The sequence below is a fragment of the Anopheles darlingi genome, chromosome 3, assembly GCF_943734745.1.
Source record: "Anopheles darlingi chromosome 3, idAnoDarlMG_H_01, whole genome shotgun sequence".
Classification (NCBI taxonomy): Eukaryota; Metazoa; Arthropoda; class Insecta; order Diptera; family Culicidae; genus Anopheles; species Anopheles darlingi.
In genome coordinates this window covers 9,136,045-9,158,966 of record NC_064875.1, presented here as the reverse complement: position 1 = coordinate 9,158,966, position 22,922 = coordinate 9,136,045, and the positions used below count along the sequence as shown (strand labels likewise).

General features: G+C 50.5%; 1 protein-coding gene across 2 annotated transcripts in view; it reads right to left on the bottom strand.

Moving 5' to 3' along the window:
* LOC125955237 (uncharacterized) overlaps nucleotides 1–22,922 on the bottom strand; it is a 66,449-nt gene that overhangs the window by 31,814 nt on the left and 11,713 nt on the right. Inside the window, exons 2-3 of one of the 2 annotated variants that reach the window (XM_049686248.1) lie at nucleotides 20,526–21,977; nucleotides 6,748–6,823 (exon numbers count right to left, since the gene is read on the bottom strand). In XM_049686248.1, coding sequence (XP_049542205.1) covers nucleotides 6,748–6,767 — 20 coding nt within the window. In that variant the 5' untranslated portion in view covers nucleotides 6,768–6,823; nucleotides 20,526–21,977. The remainder of the gene's footprint in view (nucleotides 1–6,747; nucleotides 6,824–20,525; nucleotides 21,978–22,922) is intronic. The other variant, XM_049686249.1, reaches the window with a different exon arrangement.

The window sequence follows — 22,922 nt, the reverse complement described above, 5'->3', positions numbered from 1 at the left end:
AAGGACAAGTAGCGTGGTCTTGTGTCGTTTTGCTTTCTGTTTTATCCTGTTCCTGGGTATTTCCTAGGAGCGCAGGTGAACCGATGGAGCCAGTAAACTTTGAGACGCCCCATAATCGCCCATGAACGGCAGGCAGCTCCTAAAACCGCGACGCAAAAGGTGTGAGATGCTCTATTTTGTCGGCGACAAAATTATCCCCATTGTCGGCGCATTTATCACTCGCGAGAAGCCCTCCCCCCCGGGTACCAACCCTCCGTAGCTAGCCCCGGAGCTAGCGAGATTCCTTCCTTCCACCGGTGGCATTCCATCCCAAACGGAAGACATCTTTGTCTCGAGGTGCTGCCGTGTGTCCCAGGTGCACCCAACTCCAAGTAGCAGCAGCAGCCGCCAAGCAGCAACAGCAAATGCACTTTTCATGTTTCTCGCTTTAAAGTTTACCCATCTTCCTACCGCCTCCGACCGCGTAACCAACATTGGAATGGAACGTTTGCCTCAGCGATGTGCCACCACCAGCATTCTCGGCAGCTCGGCATGGTACGTTAAGTGCCCCTCCTTCAGTGTATGCTGGGGCAGTTTGGAGGAATAGTTCTAGTTTCTTGTAGCACTCTCTCTCTCTCTCGCTCTTTCTAGTCCCTTGGGGACTACTACATCCCCCCGGGAGCAATCCGGTGCGATTCCTTCACCGATCGATACGATTACTTCCTCATTCCAGCGATAATGGGACGGAGAGCATCCATTTTCGCCACCGTGGTCCGTGGCGCCAGACCAAAGACAAGCACAAAACGAGGGTACGAACGAGGCACACGGAACGCACGGCAAACTGGTTAGCAAATTGAATGATGGAATGATTTAACTATTTTGCTTCACGGGATTCTTGCGGGATGAATCCCCTGGGCTGATAGAGTTGTTAGAGAAGTTTTACCACCCCTCCCTTTTGACAAACATTCCCCAGAGATTGTTGCTGCGAGTTCGGTTCTTTGGCTCTTGTAACTTGTTGAAGAGTTTGTTTAAAGCACTGCCACTGCTGTTGGCGGCCAGCTTCCGTGAGCTGAAATTCGAAACACATTAGACGGTGTGGTGCGTTTTGCCTTGCTCCTAATGGGGAGATCGGGATTGTGCAATCGAACCAACCGAGCTCCGGAGCACCTTATCGACCACCATACTACAATGTCAAGGCAAGTGCCCTTCTCGGGCCGCACAGCATACACACACACCTTCCCCCGCCCCATAAAGATTCAGTGACTTTCGAAACCGTCTGTGTTTGAGTTGTCTGATAAGCCGAATGTGTGGCCGCCGCTCTGCTAGGTCACAACGTGTTCCCATCCTACCACAGCCAACCTTCTGCCGACCTAGGTTAAGGTAACGGCTGTTGCAAGCCTATTAGTGCTACGCTGCTGCTCGAGTGCGCTCGGCTTAAATTGCTCTTAATTTTTATGCGCAACTTCGATGTCCTCGTGGCGTGTCGGCAGCATGCCGATACCGAACCAATTGGCCTGCTGGTCTCTGGCTGGCTGGCTGGCGGGCTGTCTGGCAGGCTGGTCATCTGGTCAACTAACGGGGTTTTCCAATGAACTTCTAATGGACGACGAGCATGGCAGAGCACGCGACGACACATGCGCCTGGCCGCTATTTGCTGAGCATCATCCCCCGAGCCGAGGCTCCTCCAAAAGCCAACACAGCTAGGCAACGCACATGGAAGACAGACTCGCCAGGTCGCACACTCGGTTCACCGGAAAGCCAGTTTTATTGACATTTAATCGTGAGGGGCTGATCTTGTGAAGAGACAGGCACGGACGGCACGGTACTCTGTCGAGAGGCCTCTCGCACACAAAGAGGAATATGACGAGGATGATGATGGGGATCAGCTGACGCGAGGCTATGGTTGGCTGGTTGGCTGGCAGGCTGGCTGATCAGTTCAGTTGGCCAATTGAAGCGCCGCGAGGCGCAAGAAGCCGTTTGATTGCAGATTCATGAAACCTTCCTTTGTGTGCTACAATGTAAAACCGCCGCCGTACGTTGGCCGCCATTGGGGGAATGCCAACGTAGCGGGGAGTCCCTTTTTTGCGTAACATAAGCTAATTCGGACATTTTATACCGATTCTCTTTGGGGGGTTTCAGCTCGACGACGAAGTGTTATTGTAGTTAGAATCACGTGGCTACGGCGAGCATTATTTGGTATTTGAACGTTTTTCCCCCCTTTTTAGATTTCTATTCCATTAGATCGTAGACCAAGATGGCTGACTGTAGGCTGTCATTAGTAGTGTGCTTGAGTTATGACAATCCATCGCGAAGTGGCTTCGCAACCTCAATCAATCATAACCTCAAACAAACAACCGATGCCGTCTTTGTTGGTATCAATGTTGTGACTAGTAGGCTACTACGACTCGCACAGCGTCCCTGAAGTATTTCAAAACAATCGAAAAATGGTCGTCTGAATTAGCATTGCACAGCATGCTGGACTCCACGGAGTCTCCTAGGTTGCCGAGGACAAGCGCAAAACCGTAGACAATGGCTTTAGTTAGCGAGTGTTGAACGTGTAAGCGTATCATCGACTAGATGCGAGATCACATAGACACCTCTTCGTGTTGGTTCTCTGCCTTCGACAAGTAAAAGTAATGTAAAATGTCGACCACGACCACCACCATCAGCTCTGGTCGGACTGGGAATGTACAACAACCTGCCCTCTCCCTCCCCAGCAAAGCCACCAAGTGACGTTGCTCCACTTCTTGTTCACCCGAAAGTGAAGCTACTCCGTCGTTGCATCCCTTCAGTTGATCGATCGAGCCTAGGGCCACGAGACCTAGAGGTTTGTTTGTAAAATGAAACGCAAAATGTAAACACGACTCCGCTCGTACTACTCGTCCATCTGTTGGCTGATTGAAAAGGTGCATCGTCGCTGCGGTGTATGCACCACTGTACATCGTGTTATTTGTCTTTCTATTTGCGCTTAACAATATTCACACACACACACCACGATCACTAGTTGCTTGCGACCATTGCGGCTTCACGTGTGCCTTCAGAATATTGTTGCTAACCTCGTCTAACCTGGTGGGCTCCAGAGTCAGAGTCCCCTCCCTTCATCAGTCACTGACGTCCAGGTGAAACTTTGATGCAATTTCGATGCCGATCGAAAGTGCAGCAAACTCAAAAACCCCCCTCGGGGGTGTTTCGTGGTTGTCTTGGTATGCGCTGCCACCTGTTTCGACTTTTGGAGATGGAGTTTTCTGCGGGATTCTCCTCCCGGTATTCCGATGACTTCCCGAGCAGTGTACGGAGGCACGAGCGGCGCGGCAATGAGATTGATTTTCGCTGCCGATGGTAAATGTTAACCTGTTTTCAAACAAGTTTCACGCTTCTGTTGGTGGTGGTGGTGGTCACCTGGTCCGGGGACTGGCGTCTCTTCTGCGTTTTGGAACCAGTTTCGCCGAGTCCGGATTCGGTGTGTCGTCGTCACCTGTTCGCGTGAGCAGCCAGCCGAGATCGTGCTCGAATCGATGGATTATCGGTGCTTATTGGTGCGTTCATGATTCGACCATTCATCGTTTGATGGATGTGCAAATGGAATTCACGCGCAACAATTCGCACGAAGGCGTTATAGTATTCTACGATGCTAAAACATTTCCGGATAATCATAAATGCAATCCAGTAATCGAATTGCTTTCCGGATTCAATCAGATCTATTTCATCTTCCTCAAAGGCAGACGTTTCTACCAAAAGGTTCATCTCTTTGGGTGTCTCTCTCTCTAGTGGCAACACACCTACGACCCACGAGGGGCCATATATTGAGACAAATTTATTTTCAGTTCAAATGCCCCAGCAGCAGAGCAGAGGGCAGCAGTAATTCGGATAAGTAGGAATACTTCATCCTCACCTCCGGGGGACCATGATAATCTCCAATTAGACCCTGTTGCGCGCAGCCACCGTAACGGATTCGCTTCACTCCATAACTCACCTCGCAACGCTCTCTCTCTCTCTCTCTCTGCGTATCTGTCTGGCTAGTTACGATCTCGCAGAACGAGATCCCTGCACTGGCCTGCAAAGGGGGTCTAGGGCCTCCATTAATTGAGGGTATCTCGATTAAGTACGAGCTGGCCCCCGCGAACCACCAGAGGTGGCCAGACACGAGAATGAGCAAAATATTCAGCCATCCAGAAAACGCACCCAACGACCATCGACCGCTCTACTACTGCTGTCTCTGCTGCTGCTACTGCTGATGCTGCCGAGGAGCAGAGAGATCATAAATAATTATTTTTAATGCATTACCGGCGGCCCATTATCCGCCACCGAAACCGCGCGGAGGCGAGAACGTGAGAACGCGTGTGAGCAGGTCTGGCCGACCGACCGACCGACCGATCGAAGACGTTTAAATACTTCTTCCACATATTGATTTATGGGGCGAGCAGCAGAAGCAACCAACCAGCCGCAGAACGCAGCCGTAGTGCTTCCAGAATGCGCACCACATCGAGGGGCGGCTGACATTAAGAGGGCCACACCGGCCGGCACCCATTACGATGCCGATTGAAGGTGACAGTTTTCGTTCGAACCTCGGGAAGGGGTTTGGTCGTTGGTATTTTTACCAAACTGTGCCCAACGGCTCTGGGAGTCTGGGTGGTGTGCTCGACTTTGATCACTTCTCGTCGCCGCCGGGGCCGGGATCGGGACCAGCCCGGTAGTTCAGCAAAAGAAGGTTAGTTAGTGTTGTGGGGAGCGTGAAAAAATGATAATGAACCCCACACCCCGCCGGGGGGTAGGAGCACTACTGCTTGAGATTCCATTACCTGGCGAGAGTGCGAGCGCACTCACCGAGTTCAAAGCGTCTTAGCGCCTTTCGCGGCATTCCCAGCAGCTTTCGGAGCTTCTTCTGCCCTGGCGGAATGTCGGACTGGCATGTCGGAGATCGAGGTCTCAAGTGTCGCCATTTATCGCGAAACAAGCATGAGCAGTCCAGCGCCGGACCACCAATCGCGCCGGCCAAGGTTGATTGGCATGAAAACTCGGCCTCGAAGCCACATACCCCCCCTGAGAAGGGCGTGCGCAAGGTGAAAGCGCATCCAGCCGGGAACAACAGCCACAGAAAACACACATTTTTTGTTGGAGTGACGGGGAGAGACGCAAAGATAGGTGGAAAACAAAAGGAGGGGTTGCTAGGGGAGGGAAAACTCGGACATTGGGTGGCGCACTTTTGGGCTTTCTTTAGGAGGAGGGAGGGGGCCGTGATGCTGGAGCTGGAGGGCACTTTTCACCCTTGATTGATGCACCACTCTCCGTGATACACCTGGGATCGGGACCGACCTGATTTACACCCCAAAAATTAGGTCGGAACGCCAGCTCGCCGCCCCTCTACCGTTAGGGAGGTGCCCTTGTGCCACACAGCTCTTGTGTGTGTGTGTGTGCCGGTGTGTTTTTGGGGTGCGATTGAATTAGCGCCCCCGGGAGGGAGAGGTTATGAATATTAGAAGGGCCTGTCTGTAGGGCGAGACATTGTGGCTTCTGGTTTGTTTTTCGGTTTGCCTAGGGCAGCAGCAGATGTAGAGAGAGAGAGAGAGCTGGAGGAGTATAATGATTGACGTTTTATTGGAGTCAGTCGATGGCGCGATGTCCAAACAGGAAAAAACCAGATGCCAAATCCAATGATAAAAATGTTAAATTACGTTCAGCTTCGTTGGAATTTGAGTTTTAAAACGATTCAAAACAAGAGTAAAAAGCGATGGCCACTTGGATCATTTCATGGTGACCGGAGCAAAGCAACCATTTGTTGACCAACAGCACCACCAGCACCATTTTCATGCAGAACGCTTGAACGGCAGACCTCCAAAATGGTCGTAAAGTGACCAAATTATAATGACCCATCATCATCACACTGATGGTTGGCTGGTTGGCGCAATTTTCACGCAACAAAACGACGCGTCGCGACATCGGTGCCGGAGGGGAGGGAGGGCCCCAAAGTGCCCCGAGAATGTCCGAAAAATTATCTGCGTATGTCATGCGTTTCGCAATGCGGTCGACTGTCTGCGGAAGCACACGGGAATGATCGCACCACTTTGCCAGGGGTGGCCACCAGAAACCTGATAGTCGTGGTTACAACTCCGGGCGCACCCGGGGATTCAAGAGAACGCCGACGCCGCGGCCAATGCGCCATCGCCGCCCAATGGCCCAATGAATGAATTTTTTGTTGCTGCCCAGAATGTTTGGTAAACGCCCTCGGTAAGAAAAAAACGCTGGGCCCAAAATGTAACAGAAACATTCGAGTTAAGTGTCCGTTCGGATCGGTTGGAACGGTTTTTCTTTTTTCAAACTTGAAGCTGTCATGAAGTGATTTTGTGTTACATTTCCCCGCGAAACCTAGAATCAATGCAATCGAGGCAGGTGGAAAGCCAAGAAAAACGACCATAAAAACCCTTGGAGAACAACAATCGATCATTGTTCTGGACCGATTATGTCTAGCGGCTTTCTGCTGGCTTGGTGATCACCTGATGGGTCACTATTTTTTTTCTTGCTTTAAATTAAACATGTTCTCCAAAAACACGACAGCTTTATGCTAACGTGTTCGGCTTCGTGGCAATCACTTGCAAAATTGCCAAACTGTCGTATGTCGGTGGTTGGGGAATAGAAAAAAAAACACGATGTCTGGACGAGCTGCTTCAAATGAAGTCAAGGGTCGGCGCCATTCGTTCAACGACCTACATCATTTGATGGTCGCTGTTTTTTTTTGTTTGTTTGTTGGTAAAGTACTACCAGTTGGCTTACCTTCTTTGCATGGGAGTCATTTACACGTTAAAACATACTCCCGCTGAACGCGACGCAAGAGAGGAGCAATTATGATCTCTGTGGAAAAGCGAGAGAAGAATAAAAGGGAACATGAAATTCGCTTAATTAAAGGCAGACGCCCGATTTACAGACTAAAGACCCTCTGTGTCTCTGTGCCGCTTAGCTCTAACGACTCTTGACCGATCGCTGGTTGGTGTTCTGTGAGGTCATTTCCATGGACACAATCCACGCAACGCCCAGGCAACCATGAGCAAACATTTTCGCGAATTCTCACGGGAGATCGTTATCGTAAATCGCACGCGTGACATTTCTGACTTTCTCCGGATCGGGTTGAGGGCCAGATCATACCAACGGCCGCAACGGCAACCAAGGGCAACACGTAAAATGACGACAAGAAAATCGTTTTTCTTTCATGTCGCCGTCCGCGGACCGCGTACCGCAAGCAATCGGACACTTGGAACAGGAAGATGCACCACCATGGTGTCCACGTGGTCATAAAAGACGCACACACACACAGGCACACACACGAAGCTTAGCGACCGAGGCGCGTCATCCATCTTCCGGAAATGGGTTCTTTCCAAAAACGCTCCGAAACCAGCCTGGCAGTCTGGCAGCCTAGCTGTCTTCGGGTCACACACACACGTACACGCACACACAGGGCGATCGCTCCAATTTCACATAAACATGCACCTTCAGCATGGCCAGGAACGGAGACAAGGACACAGAGGTAGGGTGCAGTAGTGTGTGCATTTGAACTCATAAAACACACGCGAGCGAAGGTAGGTTGTCAACCGCTTAACCCCTCACCCGAAGGAACACCACCCTGCAGGGCTCTGCAATTCGATACTTCCGCGAGTGCAACCCGCGGGGTCCCGACTCCAGCGACAACTCTATTCTATAGGAGGCCATGAAGCAGGAAAAAAAATCAACAAAAAGAAGCGGAAAGATCCGGCTGCTGACACTGCACCGTCGCCATCCGCGCCACGATCTGGCAAAGGAATGCTTCAAGTCACCTTTTCACTCAGCGCCGCTCCTGCTGTCCGTCCGTGCTCCGTCTTCCAGCCGTCCATCCACCGACGACACGTGGGTGTGGATGCGCAGTCTCACGTGCCGCGCGGACCGAGAACGGTAACTGAACTGAACCTTTTACCCGAGCAGTGAGCGAAGGAACAACCATTATGAGCAGAATTTATTTATAACGAAAACTTTCTTTTCGAACCACACGGCAGCGAGCGGCAAGTCGAGCAAGTGTGGCGCGCTCGGTGTGTAAATTTATGGCGCGAACATAAAACAACGCGAAATATAATGTGTCGTTGCGAGTCGTTAGAAGACACCACAAACCGTGGTGGTATCACGTCGGTGGTTTCAGAATTTATGTCTCAAAGAAGACTGTTTGGAGCTGCTGCTACTGCTGCTGCTGTGGAAGGTGTATATCTCAATCTGACTTAAAGATGAGGAAGGATTAGCGTTGCTCTAGATGAGCCCGATTCTTCCAGTAGCATGGTATCAAGCGAGTTATTAAAACGGAACGTCGCAATGAATCCGCTTCCCGGCGAGTATTTAAATTCCCGTTTTAAGAAGAACGCAGAACGGCAGAACATCAGATACAACGAACGTCAACGACGATTAGGTGACGCCTCAGAGGGAACCAAACTCCAAAACAGGCAACCCCCGGTGGTGTTGGTATCGCAAGCGATCGTTACGCTTGCGCTATTCCGCGCCCCCCTCCGGGGACCGTTGTCAAGATTGCATTCTGCTCCAATTCCACAAATGTGGTTTCCATTCTTTCAGCATCTCAGCATCTCCGCATGCCTGGGTGGCCTTAACGGCCCTCCCCCTTTCCGGCCATATGAAGAACCGTAGAGGACCATTTAAAGCCATTCGGTGTACGTATGGTGTTGGTTTTTTTTTTAGGTTTTGCTGCGCTGCACTATTACTACCGGTGAAACCGGGGCCATTATCTCGCCCGAAAATCCCCGGTCTCGCAATCTACATTAGCATTAGGAGCCCTCGTAAGCCATCTCTCATAACTGTACCGTGGCGAATCGCAGCTAAAACCTGTGCCACTCCGCGGAACACTCCGTTATGGGCAACTGTTTCTGCTGGTGGTGATGTGATCGGCGCCAACGGTGAGCACCCCGAAAGGAACTGATCAAGATCGTACCCTCCGAAGCTCTAATACCTGAGCTGATGTGTTTTGCACGATCGTGATCTTGGGAATGACACTATATTCAATCCAACCGCGTTCGATCGCGTTCGTTTGCCGTGGCATTCCGGTTGGCCCAAGAAACCCTCCCAACCATTGGCAGTGAGGCCATTGGCATCGTCTAGGCGTGTGACCTTGACGGTTTGGTTCCCGTTTGCGAACCGAACAGCCAACAATCGATCGATCATAACGAGCGCGAAATCGATCGAAACGATCGAGGTGGATTCGAAATCGATTCGGATAAATCACTCGACGATAACCTCAATGTTGATGACCCGCTTTGACCCTACGTTTTCTTCCTTCTCTTAAGGTCTGGGCGCGAACGTGAACCGTGTGTGGCGAAAGTCCGTGTGGTTCCATTCACATCACACCAACGACGCAATCTCACTCACCGATGATGGTTCGTCGTCATTCTTGCATGACTTTGGAAGCGAACCGGCGAACGCTCTTGAGCTAATTGTTATTAATAATCGTTGACCAATTGATCATCGGGTGACCGGTGGTGCGTCCCATTAAAGCGTCTGGCTGATGATGCGCACTACATAACGTGGCTACATAACGGCCACTCGCTCGCTCGATTCAGATGAGGAGCGTATTCAGCGGCATCATTAACGGCTTTCGCAAGCGCGAAAAAAATTAGGAACTGCCCTTTTGCCTGCAGAGAGAGAGGAGAGAGTGAGGAGCCTCTCTGCTTTTGAGACGCAAAAGTGTCCCCACTTGACGCCGCTCGAAGCCGCGATGCTGCAACGCAGGAGAAACCGACCCACTGTTCCGTGGCATATGCGGGATTGGATCGATTGGCAGGCCGGTTAGCGCGGCCCAGTGTAATAATGCGTAATGCGCACTAAGTACTCGGTACACTCGGTGGCCTCTAGTTGACGGACCATGGCAATGATTAGCTAATTCACGGCTCGGAAAGCCGAAACAGCCGCAATTGTGGTTTGTGCGGTTCATTAGCACGCTATTAAGACATTTCAAACTGTCATCTCTACTCTACTGAGCTCTACGAAGCCGCCTTCACGCCAAGTTGACATAAGTGAGAGCTCTCGAGACGGGAAACGGAATGAAATCGAATGGAGCTGTGGCTGTGTCGGCCGTTAATTGTCATTCGATTACTTAGAGGTTAATTACGCGTACGCACTCCCAATGAGTGGGGCGTGTGGGGTGATCATTCGGTGATCGCGTTCAACTGGATCGATCTCTCGCCACATTCGTTTCCAAACCACTGAACTGCAGCCTTTTCGGGGAGGATTCGTGGTAATCAATCACTACGCGAGACATTTATGAGCGAAACACGATCAATCAATCAATCAATCATGTGAAGTACCTCAAACACAAACGCAATTAGCCCACCCCTCCAGGCTACAATACGGCTCAATTACAGTACGATTGGACGGAGGATGATCGAGCTAGGCCTAGCTAGCCCCCAATTATGTGGCAGCTTGTTGTTGCACGATCATTACCCCAACATAAACGTGCTTTCCTCGAAAGGTCGATTTCCTCATCCTCAACAGACTCTGGGCCTGAGGCTGGGCAGCATGATGTTTACGCTCCGCGCACACCGCGCCACACCGAGATCAACATATTTTTAAATGTTGCACGACAAACGCCACGATCGTGGGGCGTTAATTCGAACAAACGGAATTAAACACCGATGCCCGGCTGATCGGTGGTACAGCTGTCCGTGTAGTCCGTGTGGTGTAGAACCGCTTGAACTATTCTACTAAAAATAGGCATCCTTTCCGTACGACTTCCCAATCCCGGACGATCCCGATCGTCGGTTGTGGGGATTCTTTGCGCCACCAGAACACACCTCGGTGACATCGGATATCATCGAGATCAACCTGGTGATCGTTGATTCGTACGAACGTACAAGACGCACCATGAAAAAGAGAGAAGCAACCATGTCCAACCACGGCCCCTGGCCACGTGTCACCGTCTGTACCGCGATAGCCACGATCATAAAGCCTTCGCAGACACGACGACCGCTATTGGCGCATGATTGACACGTTGTTCATCTGCCCTTAACATGTAGCCGAGTCAGCCATGTAACTAAGCACCCGATGCTGTCACCTTTCATATGACGTCACGGGGGAAACGATGCCCAACAAAGTGGACGGGACTGAACTGGTCACAATCCCTGGTGGTCATCGTCATCGCAGTTGTAACGATCGCTTTTGCTCGCTCACGTTGTTAGAAACGGAAACGAGTTGTACCGTCGGGGATGGAATTAAAATTCCCGCTTGAGATTTAATGCCACACCGAGGGGATCAAGTTTCGCCAGCATCCTTTCCCGGCCAACTACTGTCTGTAGCGGAGAGGTCGCTTCGGTCAGCTTAGCGCAGCTTACTGGGGCTCTCGGCAAACCGACTTTGTCGCAGTGTCAAGCCCGGGCGGAGGGGGGAGGCTCACGCAAACACTTACGGTCAAACCAAAACAAAAACATTCTACTCCTCTTCTCGGTTCTAGAAGCACCTCCCTGCGCTGCGGTCGCCCCGTAAGAACGTGAGTTTTACGCGAAACTAAGTATGCAAGCGTGAGAAACATTGACCGAGAAAACTGGCCAATGGTCAAACGGTTTGTGCCATTTTTCCGCAGTCCGGGCGAAGATGACGTTACTCATATGACGGGGCAATTTTTGCTGCTGCGTTGCTACAAATTATTGGCCCCCATTCTTTTGATGACTACCCTTACTCGGTTAGAAGTCTCTTCAGCTTCTGCCTTATGGGATGGGATGGTATTTTTTGGGCGATACTCGCGAGCGTCCATTTGTTCTGTTCTACAACAAATTAGCAACGAACCCCACTTATGAATCCATTAGCTCATTGTGGGGACTTTGCGGCGATCCCAAGCGGCCTCTTTCAACGTTCTAACTCCAATCGAACGTTTCGTTTCGAGCGCTCGCCTCAAGAATCTGCATGTGAAGTGACCCAAAACCGATCGACAGCCACATATTGGTGCCTGAGCCTGAGCCGCTCTTTCGCTAACGGTAAAAAACGTGCTCAAGCAGAGTGCTACCACCTCTTCTGCTCTGCTCTGCCAGCCACCCTCGCTATAGCTGCACGAGAACATTAAGCACGATCTTCACAACAAAATGCGATGCGCAACGTCGACGGTACAAAGCCAATCCACCGCCACCGACTCTCGCTTCGTGTGCTCTGGACCAGCAGTGACTTCGGCAAGAGGGTGGCGAGAGATCGTAAAGTTCAAGAACGGCAACGACGGGTGATCCTCCCAGTGTACCCCCGGGTTTGACGTTTGGGATGAAGAATTTATCGCAGAACGAGGCAGCGAGTGCAGGGCCAAGGTGTTTTTCCTTTTGCTCTCGGTCTCGCTTTGGAAGCTGTGAACCAAGCCTGGGGTTCAATGTAAGTGGCCGTAGATGTGACAAACTGGCGTAAGGACGTAAGAACCGTTTTTACTTATACGATCGCATCAGTTTGGAGCAAGTTAAAGTGTTCTTAAAATTGGGTTTTTTTAAAGAAAAGATTCCCAACAACTGCCAACACTCACAACGGTTTGAACTCTGACACCTCCGTTCAGATGCGGTACTAATGCGTCATTCTGTCGCTTCCCCACTTGGGGTAGCATCCTCCTGAAGCTGAAACCGCTTGTGTTACTCGTCGACGTGACAGTTAGCAGCCACAAACACACACACACACACCTACACAGAACACTAAGAACCCCTCGTTAGCGTGAGCTGATCGCGAGGGTCGATTCCATGTTTGGCTTCGTGGCTAGAGCTGGTAGCTGCTACCAGTGGCCATTCCCGTCCCGATTCAAATGCGATCAGCCTTCTTCACACAAAAAGATACTTCTCCCAAAAGCCGTCGTCACCACGTACAACGGCGACACTCATTCGTAAGTAGCTTGGCTAGATATTTGTCATCCCGACCAGCAGCAGCAACACTCCATTAGCCAGCGTGCCATCGGAGATCTGATCGATCCGATAATGGGTACCGCCTCCGAACTCCATTCTCTAAAGACACTGCTGCGACTCCATCGGTGACCCCCCTCTTTTTCCGTGACGATTGCTTCGAGGCGGGATTATTGGCGGGAGCTTCACCGAAAACCACAAAAACAAGTGAAAGGAATGGGGTGGCCACAAAACCGATTATCCCGAGTCATGCGGCGATGCGACCTGACCTCTCGTCAGGTCCCCCCCTTCCCGTCCCGATGAGAATGTCGGTTTTGGTCGCTGACAAACGGAAACATGGATTTTATCGTGTCGTCTTCTTTCGGGCGAAGGTGTGAGCGAAAGCGGTACCTTTACTTCAGGCTTAGTTCAGGCCAGTCCCAACGGGGAACTCCGAGAGAGGAATCAGATAAGCCACAGTCGAACAGAACCGAAAGCCATAATTCACCGAGAAAGCAATCCACGTTGCTTTCGATTAAATGGATAAATCTATGGTTGTGCTGACAAGTGGTTTTCCGGCAAAATAGCTTTCAGGATTCGTTCGCTTCGATTTAAAGTCGAAACCCTTGTTATGTTTCCAAATGCACGTGACAAATTTGATACACTTTCACTAAATTAATAAATTAAAATCGTTGCCAGGCGAACAACACATCGGACACTCGGATAGAATGTCACAACAAATTGAGATTCATGGCTTGCTCGGTTTCTTTAATGAAAAAAAAAAATACACTACATTCAGTAGCCCACCTGGCAGCGACAGCACACATGACCCAGATAAGCATACACGACATAGCAACATATGTCCGACCAACCGAAACAGAAAACAGTGACGGGAAGCAAGTGTTCCCGTCCGTGTGCAAGCAAAATGAACGAATCTTAAATTACACGACAAGGTGACAACTGGCCAGCAACGATTCTTTTTCAAGGGAAAAATATAAAAAAAAACGAATGAAACGCTCCTTATACCAAACACCGATTTAATTGACCATTTCTATGTTTGTCTCTCCGGGGCACCCAGACCTCCTGACGCGCATAGCTAATTGGTGCAGCACGCGTGCAGCACCGTCACCGCAACCCTCCCTCCTTTCACCGGGAAGGGTAGTGCATTGCATTGCATGTTTTTCGATTGCATTTTGTAACAATCCGGCTGGGCCGGAGTGCTGGCCGGTCGGCAAAATGGGGCCACGTCCCAGTTTTGGAGTGTTTGGTGCGGTCAATATCGGATACCGGAGCGGGTATGATGGCATCGAATTATGAAACCGAACCGTCAGTAGTGTCGTCGTGGTCGTCGTCGTCGCCGCCGACGTCAGTAGCATGATGATGCACGAGGAATGATAAATCAGAAAACGATTGATACAATGAGCTTCGATGAGGTGCTTGTTCATTACGATAACAGATGGCGATGCGGTCTACGATGGTCGTACCATCTCGGGGTCTAGGGTCAACCACTGTCCTGTGTTGCGGTGATGTCGGTTTCGATTGTTATGGTTTTTGATAAGAGCGAAGCCCAACCCTCATCACTATCTTGGCAGAGGCGGAGCGCCATCCGAAAGATCGGATGCTGATGAAGTTACCTAATGAGCGCATAGACCGTCCTCGCTCCCTTCCTCTCTCTCTCTATGTTCGACGTGCTTATCGCTTTGCTGTTTCGCAAGGAATCCTTGGTGACGCATCCTAGCGCAATGGCACGTCAATCAATCAGCTATCACGCACAAACACACACACAGACACAACTAAAACGCAACCTTGGAGGCAGGAGAGATCCCCACGGAGAACCCGGAGAAGCCCATAAATCAATCAAAATGTCAGTGCCGGTCCCAAGTCCCAAGGTACACCGAAAGGGGATGCTGGATCCATCCATTATGCTGTTGTTGCACACACACCGAAGATGCGCCCGCGTCTATGTCTTTATTTGTTGAACCTCCGCTCCGTTTGCTGAGATCGGATCGCGGATGCGGTCGGATATGGTTCTCGTGCCGGTTCACGATGATGATTATTGTCGTGCTTCGCCGTTTGTACTCCGTTTATCATCATGTCTCATAACCCATACACTAGCCTGACTCTGTGCTTGTGAGGTTCGTTTGTGAGTTTGATGAAGATGGAGGGAGCTCAGAACGAACGCTCCAAAACGGGTTCCAAACAGAGCAAACGTGTTTTGTTCTAGGGGTTGCCCGTTGCATCTCAATACTTAAACCTGGAACTCCCCACGGAAGCGTTCGAGAAACTTCTGACTCCTGCAGCACCTCCTTCCTATTGGTGCGGAACAGCTACAGTGGAACAGCCCGTATGGGCCTGGCGCAGCCCAGCTACTGATTGTCGGCCGCAGCGAAGCGAACCCGCCCGCAAAACCGATTGCAACGACTTCCCGTCCGATATGGACATAACAAATGGTTCGCCATTTCCGAAGATGACCACCATCCGTCGTCGTCGTCGTCGTCGTCAGCCTGTAGCTCAGTTGGCCATGCTGCACACTCCGCTGGCTCTGGCTACTAAATGTGCAAAACAGATGCAAAAATATGCTCGATTGTGCTCGAGCCGGCCGGTCGGAGTATGGTCCATGCAGAGCAAAAAAAAAGGGAAACTTTGAGCCCTACCATGAAAAGCGCATAAATGGAAAATGATAATTGAGGCTCGAGGCGCTCCAGAGCTACACCGTATACCGGTTACACCCGGAGGAGGTGGAAGCCGTGCGGTGTGCCGTGAAACCAATCTCGTCATCCACAAATATGGCACCAGCTTCTCCCGAGCCGCTTGTCCTTCTGTTTTCTAGGAAGGGATTCCAATTGCTCGGAATCCTGGAGGGAGGCGATTGGCTTACGCGATGATGATTGCAAATTGAAAAAGGGAACAACTTCTTGAACAAGGATTGCCCTAGGATGAGCAACGGTGTGAGTGAACGGCGCGTACACACATTTTGCGGTAGAACTGGCCAGTAAATTGATCCTAGAAGCTCATCAACTGGCGGTGAACGTGAAGAGAAAAAAGTGAAGAAGAAAACAAAACCATGCGAAAAGCAAATCAATTTCAAGAACTTCTTCGAATGAAACTGAAGAATGGAACGAGGAACGCAAAACAGGCTAACAAGCTGCGCACCTTTCCATCGGTTGCAAGTGGTAACGCGAATCACACAACTCCACCGACGAACGCAGAAAGATGGGAAAATGGGCGACCAATAATACACCCAATCGGAGATCGAGCAAATCGAGGCAGCAGCAAGAGCAGCACAGCACAGCACAGCAAACACCACCACCATGGCGGCAAGTGTTTTGCTGCTGGAGCGCTGCACCGCGACCAGAACCGAGAACAGAAGTGAAGTTGCGAGTGCAGAAAAGAGCGCAAAAAGGAGGGCAACGGAGTATGATTAATGAAATGAAATAGTAGAGGAAGCGCACGATAAGGGTCCCGGATTCCGGAATTGTCGCTCCGTTTGTCTTTGCAACCAGCGATGGCCGATCCCCGTCGCCGGCCCCTCGAACTGGACTGGAACTGGAGAAGATGATGGGCTGCTGCAAGATTCGTTATTTATGATATGTTTGTTTGCGCTCAAAGGAGCACGAGAACAGGGAAGGATGATAAATTTGCTCATTGTTCCCGGGCCCCCTTGGGTGGGGAGTTGGTGGTCCTGTGACGCGTGACTGCTTCCGCTCTGTGTGTGCCACGACCACCATGAACCGGGGACCACTCGGTGCATAATGCAAGTTGGCTGAAATGGTTGCAACCGTGGCGATGGTGATGACTGCTCCGAAGATGTCATTCACTGACCTCACCGGGTGTTCGATATTTACTGGCACAAGTACTAGTTGGTCACTACGCCAGTCTTGAAGTCTCTCTGGAGGGTGGTTTTGGTTAAAACTAATTGCATTAAACCTTTCAACCACATATGTCCAGAAGTCCATCCACAGTGTCCCTATCCTCAGAGAGCAGTAGAAATATCGGGGAATTCGTGCGGTTAACAGACTGTTCTTGTGATCTTCCAGAACTTTCTACATCAATATTTGATTGCAGTCTGTCTCTCTTGGCTGTCGACTTAGTCGAGACAAACATCGATGGAAGGCAGGATGTCCTGCCAACAGTAGCACAGTGGATGGTCGTCGAACCGAGAAGTCAGATGCGCCCCAGCATCGAAATCCTGATCAAATATTTACAATCAAATTATGGGTCTCTCAACTCCGTCCGTCGGGCTCAATAGAGTCGATAATCCCACTTCCCACTGGTGGTGGTGATGGTGGCCAGTTGTGTGGCGGTAGCAAAAAGTTCTCTCAATAATTCAGCAACTGAAGCAACGATCCAACGTTCTCCCTGCCAGTCGGTGCAATCATCCGACCAGTGCAGTTCCCCGTGCGCAATCGAACCGATCCGTTAATCCTTTGGCCGCTACGGAGCGAATGGCCTTACAACGTAATCTGAAGCGCACGGAAAAAAGGAGAACGCAAAGCCGGCGTCGAGAACATAACAATTCCCAACATCCAACATCCGTGGTACGGCTATTCAGCAAACACATCGTAAAGTTTGCAATGTGCCACCATAACTCATACTATCCTCTATCTATACCGCCAACCGCGAGTGAATTTTGCCGGCAGAGTGGACTGCCCTTCGAGCTGGATGAAGGTGGAACTTTGAAAACTTTTTAACGAGCGATCAAACTACGATCGTTACCCTGCGGGAGTGGTGCACTTTCGTAACATTAATGCTGCTTGCGAGTGGCAGGGGGTGATGTAAAAGTACGATGTACATGATGAACGATTTGTGCACTCGACGAACGCTTGTTAGTGAAAGTGTTTGCAATCGTTATCTAGGTCGAATTCCGATCGGAAATAAACCAATCCTTTCTAAAGTTTATTGATTTTACGAACTCTTTTTAGGGAAGGAATTTATTTTAAAAAAAATCAACAGCGATGAACCACATTACTGTAAAATAAATATAAAAAAGATCCTTTAGTTTCAGCAAAAACCATGAACAGCAGCGGCACCATATTGCTGCCCACCTGTTCCCGTTTCTGTTTCCACTTCCTGTACGCAAAACCACCCGGATAAGCATCGTCCGAAGCCGTGAAAACCCCCAAATAAAAGCAAAATACCGCAGACACCTCTATACCATCGGTTGCATCTTCTGATCTATATTTAACTACACACCCATGAGCCGCAATGTTTCGCGAGATGCGAAAGCAATTTTATGCATTCCGTTTTTTTGCTTTTGGCCTCTGCTCCCGTGCACCCCAAGCCAGAGTACTCGACTGGTGAGTTGCGTCTATTGGCACGGCACGGATGGCGATGCCGTTTTATATGTTTCTGGTTTAAATATCTTATTCACCGATCACACGCCATGCATGCTAATCGAATCGATGGGATGAAAAATTATTCCATGCACTGCGCGGACACGGTCTCATATCCCCCGCCGCCAGACGGCAAGGAAGGAAGGAACCTGTCTCCCCCGCCGCCCGATAACCAGTGTTGGGTCCTCACGGAAGTCTAGCGAACCCTCGATTACCGGTGGGTTCAGTAACCTCGCCGTGAACGGATGAGTACAGTTATCTATTAACTTGAAATTAGATTAAAATTCACACACACACACAGACACACACACGCGGACACATCAATCAACGCGCCATACGGCGTCCAACGGGCAGCTCACGACTAATGAGGACGTGCGTGCGTGCGTGAAGAGTTCATTAGAACGTCGTCCGCCGGACGCAGGTGTGACAACACACCGTCGCCTCTAGTCACGACCCAAGCCACAACATCACTCTTGTCGAATGGGGAGAAATTTATTGGAATAATATCGACTTACGAAATGGCAATAGGGTGTAGCAATGGTGGCGTCCCGGTGCATTTCAGTCTAGACGAGAGTTCACCCCCTGTTGGTGGAGCGTAATCGATAAGATTTTGCCCCTGAATTCACTTCAATTTTCACGATCGTAAGCAGCGCCGACACTAATGAGCACTCAATATGCATCCGCGCAGCAAAACCGAGAGCACTTCACGTCTGCAGAAGGGCAAAAGGTCATACCTTCCTTATCTAAAACACTTTTTAAAGTAAAAACTCCCTTTCGAATCACCAGCAGAATACACTCGACATCACCGCCGACCAAGCTGTTCGGCACGCATTAAGCAACTGAAGTGCCGCGAATTCCTTCCGTTGGCGGTTGCTGCTCCCGGCCAGTTGAAGGGCTCCACGCCCGCTTACAGGAATAGCAGCAGCAGCAATAACAACGACGACGAAAAAAAAAACGCCCAACTGGCAACGATTTCCCTACATGACAATCCACTCTCCTCGCTCACACTGATTGTGGAGGAGTCCTTGTGTGGATCGATCGCCCTCCCCTCCTTAGGCATCGATAGCATCTCGATAGAATGATGCGCCGTGTGTCGATCCGATGCGTGGAGTACATTCGCCTGCCTGCCGTCGTGGCCGGAAGAATGGACTCCATTTTGCACCCCGCAACTCCCTCTTCGTGTGTGTGACGCATCGGAGTGTCCGGGAGGCGAAGGTTGCGACCGATGCGCATCGTTTTCGCACATCGCTCTGCCACACTCGCGCGGTGGGGGGTCACAGGTATAATGAATCAGCCGAACTTATCGCTGATGGCCCTCGGCCAACGGAGGGCCCCTCCTCGCCCTCCGTCATCCCGCACAAAGCGACACAGTAACCCCTTCCGATCCAACGATCCAAGTTCAAGCGGAGCAAAAAGTCTCGAAAACACTTTCTTCTACATAACGCGCGCGCACACAGGAGGGGGAGAGTCAATGTATGCGGTGGAGGCGAAGGTGGAGGTGAATGAGTCAGTCCCTAGGGTGCACGGACCTGGGACATTAGCCTGCGTGGTATGGCGCGTGCGCCGACTTGCGCATCTCCGATCGTCGAGGACACGCGATTAGTCACGCGGGGGATGTGGATCCCATTGAACCCCTAGACCTGGTCTTGTGAGAGGTGTCATCAGTAGTGCTGATGATCGTGTAGGTTTAAGGGCATCTTAATGCCCGTCATGGCATATTGGAACTAGAACACTGGACGCATGTATTTGATTCATTTAGATACCGATCAACAAGATGCAGGAAGTAGCGTTCATAATTGACTCTACGGCAGCTCCATCAGAATCATGAGATGCCCATCCTGATTGAAACGTTCCATCTCTGTGGCCAGTGGGCCGATGAGTTGGATTATTCAAATGCAGATCATGATCATGAACGCCTTTTTCAACCGAAAGCAATCATAAGAACTCTACTGCTCCTTCTCGAGTCCTATAAGATGGAGTCCGTGGTCGCCGATTAGCTGAAACAGGAAATACACCCAACAGCAGGAGACTTTTAATTTCGTGGCTGAGAGCGCACGTTTGGGAAGAAAAAAAAAACCTGTTAACATGCCCGCCGATGGCCATCGATCAAGATAACTCATTTAGTTTCATTCACGCTTAATATGGACGCGGCGATTCTAGCCGACGCCACGAGGCCACGCTAAGGCAAACAAGCGATAGGCATTCATCGATTGGGCTCGATCTCGACAACCGGATCCCCTGATCGCAGCCGCAGCCGCAGCCGCATAATGACACTCGCACTCTCAGAACTTGTTATTCATGATCCCCAACGGTGATCGATGACGATCAATTTAAAGAGCAGAAACCGATGCGCTATACATACCTTGTGGGGAGGGGGAGGCTTTGCTGGCTGAGCTTGTCTAGCTGGTTCTCGAGACGGTGTGATTAGTGATTGAGAACGAGGGGCTGCATCTAAAGATCTGGGGAGCGATATCTTCGATCACAATCACTTGAGTTAAGAAGAACTCGCCAAAGACACGGTCTACGCTGCGTGCGCTTCTATTGCTTTAAAACACAATCACATCAACACACACACACGCATGCACAAACGATCGAAATACATAAAACTAACAAAACACACACACGGTGAGTTGCACCCAAGCTTGGGGGTTCAGTACAAACACCGGTACCGCGTTCCGGAAATCCGGTAAATTCCGACGGTAAATGCTATCCAATCCAATCCCGGACCAAGAATGTTGGTCGTCGGTTCGATCACACCGTGATTTTCACTCTTCACTCACACTTCTCGCGCGTTTCTGCTTTTATCCGCTGTTGCCAGTTGTTCTCGACAAGCGTTTACACGCGATGTTTCTTACTCCTGTTAACCAATCATTTGGCCTTTCCTGTCTTCCTCTCTTCCTCTCTCTATCTCTCTGTTTTCCGGTTGTTTTACTTCTTTTTTTTTTTCGTTGTCGCTTGCGTTTCGTTTCTCTTTTCTCCTTCTCACCTTTTCTCTTTTCGCCGGGGGTTTGTTTTTTTTTTGCCGATTTTTCTGTTTTATGTTTTATCTGGTTGTTGGTTTTTCTTGGTTGGTTTTATCCTTCTTGTCCGTCGTCCGCCGTTTACTTCCCGGTGGGTTCGTGATTTATGGTCGTTCGATTCCCGTTTTTCACACGACGACACTCGCTGCTACCCACAAAGCACAGAGATGTGTGTCGCCGTCACAGCGGGACGTTCGTTCGCTGCTCCACCGCAACCGATCCACAACAGCGGTAGTGGCACGTTCTTCGATGCTCCAGGTGCGCTGGCGATCGTGGAAGACGATCATCATCTTCCGCGCCCAAGACCACCAGGCCCGCGATCTTGCGCCCTGCCGCGGGTTCTATCGCGGTGCTCGTGTTAACACGCTGTTCCCGACACCCGGCGACCCGGAGAACACTGTTCGTTCCGTGATGTGCGTCCTGTTGTGACAATCTTGTTTTTTGGTCCGCTTCCCTGAACCCTGGCAGGCTGTCAAAAAAAAAACGCTGTGATTTTTCCACTCGTTTTCGGTCCAGTCACCCTTTCGCTTTCGAACGGTTCGATCGATAGAACAATCCGGATGGCCTATGCTGTCGGTAGATTGTGGTCCAAGTGTGCTTCCTATGCGCTTCGCTGTGATGGATCAGTTTGCGTCAGTGTCTCGCCTTCAATCACACCAGCCCGTTATCAGCATTAAATGCGCGCCGTGGTTTTAGTTGTCTCGTCCAGTGAAACCAGTCGCTACAACTTGTACGTGGATCAAGTTCCGTCCGCAGGTCCGTTGTTCTATGGGAAACCGGTGCGACTACAGGGACTGAAAGTACGAGAAGAAGCAAAGAAAAACACACACCAAACGTGTTACGTGTTAGAATGATGATAGAACGAGACAGGACATGTTGAGAGCAACCGCTCCTCCTGACGTGTTGATAAAGTTAGGCCACCACCAGGTCCACTCCTTACTCCTGGTGGCACTGGAACATAATCAATCCGGGTGCCGCCGCCGGGGGCCACTAGGTACAGTTACATGGGCATGTCGCCCCGGCCCGGCCCGGACCCGGCGATGACAGTAAATTATTCGAGGTGAACAAAACGGAAACAAGTTATGCTTATATGAAAGCCTAAACCTGATCAAGGAATCATGCCCGAAGCTCCACAACAACCAGACAGCAGATAGTGAGTCTGACATCGACCATTATTGCCAGGGAGTGGGGGAGAGAAAACCCCCCAACATGACTTGGATGCTAATTCCGTTAGCCTTTGAGGCGCGCAGCTAGGGGAAGCATATGAGTGGCACGGTTCAGTGACGTTTTAGTTGTAGCACATCGACGACACGACACACATGGAATACATTAGCTACTACTCCTGTGCTGACAGCAGACAGTAGTAGTGTGCGCGATGTGCAGATGCGCTCCCTCGTGTTTGATTAATGTACACATCTTCGGCTCGTGCCATCACTCGCAGCGGCAGCATCAACAAACAAATATTACATACGCGAAAGCATGTTATCTGCTCCATTGGAACAGGCAGAGAGGGCGCTTGAACGTATGGCAGATGAAACATGTTGCTCTCTCTTTCTCTCTGTGTGTGTGTCTGCGATCTTTGATCTTTGTGCCCAAGCAACTGAAGCTCAAATCCGTCTTAAATTACACGAAACACTTGCTGTTTCAGTATCGCGCAAAAGCCGGTTTGGCAAGCGGTCTTCAGCTTGAATGCGAACGTGAAGATGCGTTAACAGTTTTGCAGCAATTGTTTGATGTTT